General features: G+C 39.4%; 1 protein-coding gene across 2 annotated transcripts in view; it reads left to right on the forward strand.

Annotated features, from left to right (window-relative positions):
* Positions 1 to 961: 961 nt before the first annotated feature.
* Positions 962 to 13272, forward strand: part of PBX3 (PBX homeobox 3) — a 249358-nt gene continuing 237047 nt past the window's right edge. For both annotated transcript variants that reach the window (XM_088471119.1, XM_088471120.1), the window contains exons 1-2: positions 962 to 2718; positions 4218 to 4291. In XM_088471119.1, coding sequence (XP_088327245.1) covers positions 2522 to 2718; positions 4218 to 4291 — 271 coding nt within the window. In that variant the 5' untranslated portion in view covers positions 962 to 2521. The remainder of the gene's footprint in view (positions 2719 to 4217; positions 4292 to 13272) is intronic.

Genomic DNA, 13272 nt, shown 5'->3' on the forward strand with positions numbered 1-13272 from the left:
AAACTCCATCTTTTGCTGTTGCAGTAATATAAGATACATTACATTTGATTGGTAATTACAGTAATTTAATTGTTTTATTAAAATAAATAGCTGACATATATTAATTTGCATAGCTTCTGTCTGAAATTCTAAAAAAACATAATAATAGTAAATAACATTTTCTATTCACTAATGTGACATGATTCATTGTTAATAGTATTAGTTATATTGTTTTCTGTGCTAAAAATCTTCTCATGTGGAACAAAAGGGAACCGGCACTAGTGGAACACTGATAGATCTTCCTGGTATATTACTATATTTATCCCATTGTTGCACATTCCTGATGTGGATATGGCTATTTAATACTGTATGTGTACTACTACTAATAATAATATTCATATAAACTCCTATATGAGGACACTCTTGAGCTCCTGCACTAGGGAGAGCTGCTGCTGCTACTGGGCATAGGTCTGAGGCAGCCGCATCTCATACACACAGCAGCAGCAGCAGCATCCCTCCCTCATCCTCCTGCTCCCTCGCTGCCATGGCAACCGCATGAGGACCAACCATCGGACGCAGGCCCCGCCTTCCCCCCTCCTCACATCACTGTTCGAATCGGCCAATCGTAAGTAGAGAGGCGGGCGGGAATGGATGCGCACTCAACCGACCTTGGTCTACACCATCAAGTTAAACTTGATAGACACAGCGGAGCAGTCTTGGGATCCCATTGGCCGCCTGTCACCAATCCCTTAGCAACGGCGGCAGGTTGCATCGCAACAACCACACCGGCGGCGCTGTTTCTCTCTGAGGTAGCTCCCTCCTCCTCACTGCTGGGCGGAGGCTGGAGAGGGGCTGGCCCCGCTTCCCCCCCCCCTCTCTTCTCCTCCCCCTCCCGGGGCCCAGGACACGATGGGGGCGGAGCTTGCCTCCATTATTTATATTTTGTCTCCCTTTTTATTTCCTCCCCTCCTTCAAAGTCTGACACGTCCGCAGTGAGTGAGTGGCGTTGGCAGCCTGTCAATCCGTCACCGGGGCCGGCAGCAGCGAGAGCGGGGCAGCAGCCGGAGCCATAAATCCCGCCCGGGAGCCCCGGCACCGGCCCCCCATCCATCTCTCCCTCATCACCCGCAGCCGCCGCCGCCGCCGCCGAGGAGGAGGAAAAAAAAAAAGTTTTGTTGATTGCTGCTCCGAGGCATCATCGTCAGCAGCAGCACCCCCTGAGCGGGCACCGTACCCATCCCTGCCACCCATCACTGCCCCAGCTCTCACTCACAGTGCCCTCATCAATACCGCTGCCTGGCACCACCCCACCCCCGGCCACAACTTCTCTCACACAGACTTTTTCCTTTACATCTATTTTGTTTATAGTCTCCCCCCCCACACCCCCCTTCTCATTTATTTTATTGAAGGTGATCTGTGAGGAGCTCCATCAGTCACTGATTTATTTATTCCTCTTTGCAAGGAGAACCTGGAGATTGGCAGCTCTGGAGAGGAGATCAGGGATGAAGGATTGAAGAAAGAAAGCAGAAAAAAAAAAAAAAAAGATCGGGACTAAACATATTTTTTATTTTGTTTTTTAAAAAAAACAAGGACTAAAGCATGAAAGGACTGTGCTAGCAGAGGAGCAGTGTGCTGTTACTCTTCATGTTGAGAGGTCTTACTAATGTAGTGGGGGGGATCATCTGCCGTTGTGTCATTTTCAACAGATGTATTTTTATTTTTTTTATTTTTATTTTTTGCATTGATGGGATAAATCACTGAGACTAGACGTAACTTCTTTGGACATTCCCTGCTGCAGGCGTAGGTCAAGAATTGTCCTAGAAGAAGAAAAGTGGTGTTGCTTTCTTTCCATGACACCCCACAGATCCGATCCTAACTTCGGCTTTTGTATTTTTTATTTCATTTTTTTTAGACTATCTCCGAAGCGGGCATTGATGGAATAAAGCATTAAATTATATAAAATTAAATAGATTTAACCATTTCAGTTCCTGCAGAATTCATATGCCGTCAACTGCTAACATTTGACAGTATGTGCAAAGCATTGCCTGGCTTCTGCTACTTGTATCCTGATGGGATGAACTGCAACTGGCCTTGCTGATCTGATATATAGAGCCAGAACTGAGGAGGCATCATTGTTACCTTTCATGAGACCCCCAGAATCTGCTGCCTTTGTATGTGATGGAATAAAACTGGCAAAAAGACCTGCTCTCTTTTGAAAGAGAACTTGGTACAGTAGTAAAACAAGCAGAAGAGGGATCGTGTCTTGCGTTACTTTTTCATATGCGAGTACCACACTTCTGCACCATATTTTGGATGGTTCTTGAACTGATGGAGTGAAGAACTGCTCTATGCTGTGATATATATATATATTTATATATATATTTTTGTAAATCGGTGTACCAAAGGAGAATAGAGGTCTGAGGCTGGGATCTGACGCTTGTCATTGTTGATGTGCGGGGCAGTGACCTCCTAGCGGTGCTGCCCCTGACTGTGAGGCATCCTTGCAGTCTGTGTTTCAATTGATTTGGGTGCGGAGAGGAGTATGGACGAGCAGACCAGGATGATGCAGACTTTGGCCGGGGTGGCCATGGCCGGTCACTCGGTACAGGGGGGGATGACATTACCTCCTCCCCATGGACATGACGGGACAGACGGGGACGGGAGGAAGCAGGACATCGGGGACATCCTGCACCAGATCATGACCATCACTGATCAGAGCCTGGATGAGGCACAAGCAAAGTTGGTTTTCACCGCAATAAAAAAAAAAAACACACACACAGCATCACGCTTTCCCTCCCCACACATCACGGCAGCTCATCACTCCTGCACATCCTGGAGTGAGCAACTTCTCAAATGCAGGCAGTTTGTCAAATAAACCAACACATGTTTGGGTAGCGACGAGCAGAGGCTGCGATGCAGCTGGAGGCTCCTTCTCGCATGGGGATGAAATGACGCCTTCATAGGCAAACTGATATAAATACAGCTCGCAGCTATAGCCATGTGTAGATGTGCTCCCTCAATCTCCTTAAGTGCAGCTTGAAGGAACCCTCCAGTCTATTTTTGCTCTGCCTCTAGGGTAGACAATGGCCCTATATAGGAAAAATGATCATTATAAATAAATTGAGCACGGACGGGATCACACATCCATTTGTGCACATATATTGGTCCAGGCGTTGTGAGAATGATGGCAATAAATGCTATTCGACAGATCCCTTGCATCAGGAGAGACTCTTTATCTGGTGTGAGTCCCTATATAGAGTATTATTTATAGGTCATGCATTCAGGACCACTTAACGTCCTTCCAACAAGCAATCAAGTGTAATGCAAGGGAACACAGGAACTTCCTCTATAAATACAGAGTTAGCCAATAAATATATATATATATTTCTACCCTACCATTGTTGGTTTATTTCTGACAACTTGTTTGCATCGTTTGTAAACAGCAGACACTCTAATGGTATTTGTAATGAAAGAGCGTTCAGATTTGTGTCTGTACTTGTTTATATTGCTGTGCCCTTGCCCATTTTTACCGTCCTAACATTACAAAATCCATCTGCCATTCATTTTATAAATAGACCGCATCTCTCAGTTATTCTTTAGCGAATAAACACTAATTGTTTGTGTGCGTATGTTTGTTGGGAGTATATCAGGAGATGCTACTGCAGTGAGAATAACAATGAAATCAGTGTTGGTAAAATATACTGCTGAGTAAAAGTTAGCCCCTTTTAATAAATCAGTTTTGAGGTGGATTCAAGCCGTTTATTGCAGACAAGTGTTGATTTACAGTTGCAATAATAGTGAGCTAATCTGACGTGTGAGTAAACATTACAGATTGGAAATAGTGAAAGCTCAACTTATAACTTCTCTAACAGTTATAGTTTAAGTCGCCGGTTCGGGTACAAGACCCCCTAAGCGAAAGACATTGATGGGGATTAATAAACCTCCCAGTGCAAATGTTTATCAAATCACTTTAGCTCGGATGGATTATATAAATATTATATGTATTATTTTTAGAGGCCCTTTAATTTAGTCTTACAATACTGCTGTGTTCTCTCTCCCACTTTTACTGCTGGGTCCCGGTATTCTGTTATTATATGATATGAAAGGTGCATTCTGTATTGATTTGAAACATATTTTTCCATTGTTCTTGTCAACAGACTGTATCAGTAAATTATAGGTGATATGACATTCCATGCATTGCATCGTGGTAATATTGTTATTCTGAATCGTTTTTACAGAAAGCATGCCCTAAACTGCCATAGGATGAAGCCAGCACTCTTCAGCGTCCTGTGTGAAATTAAAGAGAAAACAGGTAGGGGTTCTAATCTTTCTGTCCTATAAACCCCGAACCATGCATTGTGTTACATACCGTTGTTCTGAGCTTTACACTATTTACTCAACTGTTTTTCATCTGGACCACGCCATCTTTGTTTTTTATTTGTTTTTTTTTTGACTATCTCGTGTTCATGAACCAGCGCAAAAAAACAAACAAAACATTGTATTGATAATTTGTTTACTGACAGCTACTATCTATGTTGTGTATGCTGCTTGGGAGAAGGCTCACAGATCACCTGCCACAAGCGCCGTTCCTTCTGGCAGCTTATGGCCAAAATTGAATATTACACTTTAACCCCTTAAATGCTGGTGGTGGCTGCAGTGCAACAGTTCTCAGCTTTCATTAGGTTAAACAAGAATACACCACTTGTAAAGTTGACGTTGCATCTTGACTTGTCTATATTTTTTATGCATGCGTTGTGTGACAGCCCCCCCCCCCCCCCCCCCCCACACACACACACAAAAAGAGAAATAGTTCCACAGACTTGTGTTTGTAGGACCTAGGAGGCCAATTGTGACTTGAATTTTCACTGAGATGTGCAGCCCATCACCATAGCTATTTTCTGCACTGAATTCTTCACAAACGCCCATCATGAGATCAATAAGGGAACCTGTGCTGTTGACACCAAATCAGATCATTAATTAACTGCCAAATTTGCTGTTAAAGATATCTGTATTTTGACTGAAAAGAAATGCATTACTCTATCTGGGTCTTCCATTAAAGCCAAGTCACGAATAACATGTATTTTTGCACATGATTTTCTAAGGCTTATTTTTTTAAGGGAATAATTTTGCTGGCTTTAATAGCATGGAGTATATTTTACTTACACTGAATGCAGTTGCTGTTTTTATTTTGTTTAGCTAGAAAATTAAAATTCACCAACATATAGGTTTACTTTAAATTTATGTCAAAATTCTTATATTTACAAGATAGCCCTTAAAATCGTTTAAACTATACATACACTAGTAGATCAGGCAAATCTACCCCTTTTTTCTTTTAAATACATGATTAAACATATATTTTTTTATTTGAACTCAAAGAATTGTGTTTGCTATATTTAATACTAAGTACTTTGTCAGTATATCATACAGTCTAGTGCTAAGAGGTATCACACGGTCTAGTGCTAAGAGGTATTTATGAAGTCTTAGTTGCAGAACTTTAGATGTGTATATATATATATAATATATATGTTACAATTTATGTAGCATTATATGGAATTTACCAAGCCAGTATAAGCAAGGCATGTGGCCTTTTGTTGTTAGGAACAGGTCTAAACTGCTGTCTAGATATTCATAATAATCCCACTATCTGTAAGATTATTTATTTTATCATATTATTATCATATTCATTTGTAAATGGTTAAAACAAGTGCCGAGACCAGCTGCATAGAAGAAAAATGGGCATTTTAAATGTTGCTGTGTTGCATTTATTTATATTTTCATAAAAAAGTGATCATTAAGTAATCCAGGGATTTCAAGGGTGTCAAATCACCAGAACCTATTAAGGGTGTCAGTTTCAGTGTTGAGCTTGTCATTGATACAGTTGTAGCAAATCAAATGACCTACAATATATATATTAATTGCTGGCACACCTAATCAATCACCGTCAATTTCCGTGTGCGGAGAGGGGTTTTTTTAAAACCCCCCAAATCTATCTCTCTAATTGCTGCTTTCTGCTGGAATAAATACACAATGACCTGATCTTACAAACATTTCCTCTGTTTACAATACACTGCACACCCAGTTAGCAACTCAGGTTAATTTGATACCAGAAGAATATATATATAGATTTTTTTAATCTATTTGAAGTCCTTTTTTCTGTTTTTAATTCCCAAACTTAGATTTTAGAGAGCAGCCATTGGTACTAGTCTACACGCAAAAATAAAATAACTAAAAACACTGTAAGATTTCCTTTCACTTTTTAAATATGAATCTTTATTTTTCCAAAAAACCTGATGAAGATTATAAAACATCGTCTATGCATTGCGCAGCAACATGGCATATGTGTCCACTTAACAGAGAAATTTTAATAATTGAAATAATTGTAGACTTCAGTCTGCGAAATGAACCTAATCCAGAGTGACTAGAACTGTAAGCAAGGTGTCAAGTCTCAGATCTTCATAGATTAGATAGGGTGAAACCGCCTCCGTGGATGAGAGGGTTGATCCTGTACAAAATGTCCCACTGGCGACCTAGCTTATAAAAGTGACAGTAAAATTGACAAAAGGAAAAAATGTAAATGGGGAAAGACATGCCTGTTACACAATGAATGAGCACAAGATTGTTTAAATAGTCATTTTAGCAGACAAAGAATGCTGGACGTTGGGTATGACATCAGTAACTAGCGTAGCGTATGAGAACTGTTGTGTAAATAAGCAGATTCAGTTTGCATCATCTTTTGACTGTGATGTAAAAATCTAACATAATCCACTAAAGGGAGGAAAATAAACAGCACCAACGTAATCCGCACATCGCAATACTGTTATCTGTCTGATTCTGTAGCAACTGTGCTGTAACAGTGGAAGCAGCTGGTTCTGTAGTTATAAGCAATGCTGAATTTCAAGTGTTTGTTTTCATCCTCAGTGGCGGCAATCTGTTTAATGTCACAGAGGGCGGCTGGTTTGCGTGCTAATCCTAACACAGAAACTTTACCTTGTTAGCTGTTGAAAATGAAAAGGGTCATGGAACGTCTTTGTCTCCTGGCCGGCTCATTGTTTCAAAGCTTCTCTCGTACTCGGAGAATCTATCAAAATATTGGATCAGGGAAATGCTTCACTTTATTCTAACATACACTTGAAGACTGTTTTATTGCATTGGTTTATTTTAATTATCACATCAGCTGGCAGATTTCATTGAATAAAAATAGCAGATATGATACATGTATAGTTTGGCCAGCAAATTTACTCTCTCACTTGGTAGACTTCTGAATGCGATTCTGTTCCCTTTTCTTATTTGCCGAGAATTGGTATAAAATTATACACTAGTTATGGAGCTTTATTTATAAATGTGCTTTGCTAATGGCAACCACAAGGTAGCAGGCTTTTTGCATTTATTTTCCCTATAATTATTATTTTTAGTAAAATATCGGTTTGGAGAATAACAGTGTTTTTGCAATTGCATTTTGGATTTGAAACGATAACTTGCCCGGAATCATTCTCCTGTTTATTTCAGTGTTTTGATGATTTTTTATTTTTTTTTACTTTGAAGCCCAGAAAAAAAATTGAGAGAGATTAAGCTTGCTTGCACGGTATTTGTTGCATGTAGATGAGAAATGACCTTTTTTCTGAATTAAATAAACAGGCTCTGGATTTTTCAGCTAGCCACAGGCGTAAAAATCAATACACGTGAACATATGATTGTGTATAGATGTTTTTTTTTTTCCCTTCTTTTGTCGACAAGCCTGAGCCTGAGTAAGTTTTTATCCCCAAGTGGGTACATACTGGCAAAACCTGAGATTGCTTCATTAGTATTTGTGAACTGAGAAAATTACAAATATTTGTTAGTTTGTCATAAAAGCTGTAACGGCTCCATCGATCTTGGAAAACACCATTGTTTCTCCCAAATCAAGGTGTGACGCCCATTAATGTAACAACATAACAGTTATCACTGTATTTCCAAATAGTTTTGTCCAATTAGGTACCACCTTTAATCCAAGGTAGTTAAAGGTAAGATATCAGCCAAGAAAGAAAACTGCTCGATCGGCACCTCAACTCTTGCACCTTTACACATCAACCCAATAAAATCTTATGTTTTCATTTTATTTTAGAAACTAGACGTACAGCAAAAAGGAACATTGGCAGCTGCTAGCCACCCATAAATATAGGCAACATAGAACAGAGAGCTTAAATGCCATTCATTTAGTAGTAATGTCTAATGGCATACGTGATGGTTTGCCAGATTTGTGGCCTTTTGCGAGTCTTATAAGCAGGACAGACTTGGGAAGATCATAAAATGTAATGAACTTCTCCACTGAGCGAGGTGTCCGCAGGGGGAAGCTGGAAGGACCGTCTCGGGCTAGTTGAAGGATTTTTATATGCCTAAAGAGAGTCAGTAGTAAGGCTCACTGAACATTTTTGACCCAGAAAACAAGATGTGAGTGGTCAGTCTGGGGGGAGCGTTAACCCTTGCATAGACTGGGAAAACAGCAAAGCTTCACCGCCTGGTGGGTTTGATCATCTGTATGGTAACTAATGGATTAACCTTACAGTGAATAGTACTATCAATGCAAATATTATATGAATGAATATTCTACTAAAGAACTAACCCCTTCCCTTTAAGCACTTGTTGAAAACTGAAATCTGTGTTGTATGTGATACGACAGCAAGACGATCTTACAACTGATGTAAACAAGTACCCTTTACATAAGTAATTTGCTGTTTTCACAGAGCGTTTACCTGTGCCGACACAGGCAATATAAATAGCGCATCGCTCCAGCACAACTGGTGTTGCCACGACTGTATGTTACATGTATAAAAAAGCTGGCGTTTTATTTTGGTCCACTGTCATTTCCCACCCTAAGGAGGAATTAAATTATCCATAGTTAAGCAACAAGAATATGCCAAGGTGCGTACTTGCAAAGAGGAAAAATCTACAATATTAATTTCTCAGCTTGACATAACCTTTAGAATGTGCTGATTCGTAGTGATCATGCATACCTTTTTCCTGTGTACTGTATGAATGGCGATAAACCATCTCGGCCAAAGACCTCCCTCTCGCTACTTCCCAGCATGTCTAACTATATCCTTCCTACACTCACCATTGAAAATCATTGTACATACCCCCCGAAATATAATTGTTTTATATAGTGCATTTGAGAATAACTACAGGATGTAAATAGAAAGTGTTTGGCAATTGATGAAATGTTATAAATGCAAGATAATTAGTCATAGATGTTTACATTTTTTTTAAACATTTATTTATTTATTTATTTATTTTTTAATCAATCACTTAAAATGATCAAAAAGCCAGGTACCCTCAAGTCCCCAGCCCTCGTGTTCCCGTCAGCTGACGACAGTATTGCAATCTCTCAAGTAACACACTGTATGAGTTAAACAGGCAACAAACTTCAACTCAATTATAAAGATCTGTTTCCAGTGAACAACTGGCTTCCTCCTGTAAGGTTAAGCAGCAGACAGTTATCAATGCTAATTCAATAAATGAAGGTAATCAGGGGCATTTTAAGGCAATAGTAAGCACACCACATATATTATGTTAAGTAACGGAGGCATTTTTGGTATTATTTTTCTTAACCTTGTTTTTGTTATGAAATTTACAGCAAACTATTTATTGCATTGAAACAATAGGAAATGCTGCCCGATTCTCTGTGTTTCTTCTGCTGGAGGAAAAGCGCACACAAACCACTTTTCCCTGTCTGTTTCCGACATGTTACTTTGTCTTTGTTTTCATTACATTACTCAATTGATATTTGAAGTCATGCGTACGTTGGTGATGTATGAAATGTGTAATTGTGACATTGGGGACCGGAGGATCTAGCACAATTATTCCTTTCTGCACATTGAGATACGTTTTATGAGGACAGCATGAAATGTCATATTTTTTCTGATAGTCCAATAAAACTTATCACATCCTGAATAAGGATGCTTGGAACAGAGCATTTGCGTAGGACATATATTTCACCGGTAAGGAGTCCTTTTTTTCTGGTCGTATTGACACCAGCAATGTGATTTGGTTCCCATTTAATGTCCAAGTTGCCAGAATGGACAGTATTTTATTTTGTCCCGGTCTGGCGTAATAGCTAGTTGGGGTAAAAATCATATATGCGATTATCTCAATTTGAAAATTGACCTAGGTATAATTTCGGGAGATGCAGTTGGATTCTCTTTAATATACATACTGCATATATTTTGGTAATGTGGCTCCCTGATTTTCCCAGTATTTGTCACTGGAATTCTTTATTATTTCCCAATGATGTTCCTGAATTAACCAAATTAGTTAGGACAGCTAAAATGTAAAGGGTTGTGGATGCAGTAGTCGCTCGTTCATCTATTACTGTATACATGGCTTTTTACTTAGCTGCCCTTTGCCCACCGAATTAGCAAGCCGCGGTGTCTACTTACGCACATCCCTTTATAATCTCAGAATTATACCAATATCTGTTTTATTTCTGTGTTATGTTTATTTTAATTTAGGCCCAGTGTAAATATAGCAGCTTATTTGTAATTTTGTAATTGTCATTTTCAGAAATTATCCTCCGTACCATCCACATTTGTGCAGCCAGCTCTTGAAGTTGTATCTGTCAGACAACCCCCCCTGACCCTTTAACACTATGCACCCATACCCTTGTGTTTGTGTTTGTTAATGCATTCGTGCTGAACTTTATGTTTAAAAGGGAGTGGCCACGTTTTGTGTATATATGTATATATATATATATATATATATATATATATATATATATATATATATATACTGTATACAGGTTGAGTCTCCCATATCCAAAATGCTTGGGACCTGGGGTATTTTTTATAACGGAATATACCGTATTTTGGAGTAATTGCATACCATAATGAAATATCTTGGGAATGGGACCCAAATATACACACACAATGCATTTATGTGTTATATACACCTTATACACACAGCCTGCAGGTCATTTTATACAATATTTTCAATAACTTTGTGGCTCAAGCAAAGTATGTGTACATACATGAAATTCATTTATGTATCATATACACCTTATACACAGCCTGAAGGTAATTTTATACAATATTTTTAATAATTTTTGCCTTAGACAAAGTTTGTGTACATTAAACCATCAAAAATCAAAGGTTTCATTATCAGTCATGCCAAAATTATTCCGTATTTCGGAATATTACGTATCTCTGAATATTTGCATATGGGAGACTCAACCTGTGTATATGTAAGTAATATATATATATATATATATATATAATAAAACATATTTGTGTGTGTGTATTTTCAGTTTGCCTACACTGTATTAGTTGTAGTTATAGTCTGATAGGTTAATAAGGCATTAACTCAGTATTGAGTTGTAGCTAATACAGGAATTGACTGAACTGCTTTGACTTGTGTCTAGTTGCTAGGATGAAAGGTATTTGTTGGCTCTGCCTTATTCTCCCTCCCATTATCTACCAATTCACACCAGGAGAAGAATGCAGTGTTTGTTTTCTGCACAGCTCTAACTTCCCACCAAGGTGACCAGTCAGCTCGCCTTTTCATCCTCATGATAACCTTGTGTCACTCCTGCTTTTTAGGCTGCTCAGGTTGTGAATTATGAACGTTGTAAATAATTCACATCAATATTTAATATAAATTATTAAAGTTTCTCTCAGATCTCGCAGTGGCTGCCTTAAACCTTGAGTCACTTCTGATGAATGCCAGTCTAAAGCGCACAACCTCTGGCTACAGATGCCATACTAAAAGCTCCGCCCTTTTGCCGTACACCCGTCACCCTGCAATTTTTACTGTTCGGGAATGAGAAAGTGAAGTGGAAAGGGGCGTTGTGATGTTTTTGTTGGCACTTCGCCTGGTACATATGTAAAAAAAAGCAGTTATGGTGTTAGCATACAGTATGTTATTGCTATGCTTATTAGATGTAGAGAACAACCTGCTCTAGAAGTCTCCATAAGTCATGTGCCTTGGTGACAAGAGTTTTAGGGCAAGTAAAGCATTTACATTCTGCAACACTACATGTAAGTGAGAGCTTATGTAGCCGAATGCACTCTTCTAATGGCCGGTACACACTAGACTATATGTCGTCCGATCTGGCCGGATCGAACGACATGTTGCCAACATAGTCTAGTGTGTACACTCACGCGCATTATCAGTGACATCGCCATTTTGGACGTGCATGCAGGTCTGACAGGCAACCAAAAAAAAAATTTTTTATGGTGTTAGCATACAGCGAGGGCCGTGCTGCCGAATGCAGCATGGCCCCCGCCATCGCGATGCCGCTCCCAACATCGACAAGCGTGTATACACTTGCCGATAATGGGACCCCCGCCAGACCTCATCAAACGACTGGTTGGCTGGGTACACTTTGTTAAATGTGTACCCAGCTTTAATATCTCCTTTATTGTCCTTTATTACATTGTATCTATATCACTGTTTTAATGTGTTTGCGACGTATATTTACTAAAGTGTGAGTTTTTAGAAGTGGAGAAGTTGCCCATAGCAACCAGTCAGATTGTAGCTATTATATTCTAGAATGTGCTAGATAAATGATAAGTAGAATCTGATTGGTTGCTATGAGCAACAACTCCACTTCTAAAAACCTGCACTTGAGTAAATATACCCCTGCGTGTCTAAACTAGCAGCCCTGACTATCACTAGGTCTGATTGTTGTTAACATGTAAATAGAGTTCAGTTCTCATTGCCGGTGTGATAACGCCATTTAATTTAATGTTTAGAAATACTAAATAAATAAGCTATCCCCATGCAATACGCCAGAAGCTTCCCCATTTTTTTCTTTAGGGAAAGGCCTTGATTATGTGTTAGATACGCTCAGCACTGTGCACAAATTTCAGAGTAATTGTGTTTTTTTTACTGACTGTTAAAGCCAGATAGATCTGTCCTTACATCAGCAAGTGCGCATAAAAAGGCAAATTAGAAAGCCGGCATTTTTACACACTGTGTACGATCTCCCTGGTGCGTGTGTTCTCCTTACAGCCGCAGGGAGCTTATAGAAACGGCTAATAAATTTAACAAAGCCACAGAGACGATAGACTGCAAGAATTCCCCGTTTTGGCGCACAGAATCGCAAAGCACACTGAATTAGCCGCCAAAGGGTCATCTGTCCTATTTGAGGCTTCCTCTTTAAGCTCACGTCAGAAGCTTCTGCTTCTGTTTATTGTCTGGCTTTTCGAAAGAGGGATATGGGCCAAGAATGTGAAGTGACAGAGCACATTCTAATGTGGTGTGGTTACAGATGTAAGGCTGGATCGCTGACACTGGGAATCAGGAGTGAAGTGTTTTATAGGA

Source organism: Taudactylus pleione, unplaced genomic scaffold (genome assembly GCF_031769625.1).
Source record: "Taudactylus pleione unplaced genomic scaffold, aTauple2 ptg000110l, whole genome shotgun sequence".
NCBI classification, from domain to species: domain Eukaryota; kingdom Metazoa; phylum Chordata; class Amphibia; order Anura; family Myobatrachidae; genus Taudactylus; species Taudactylus pleione.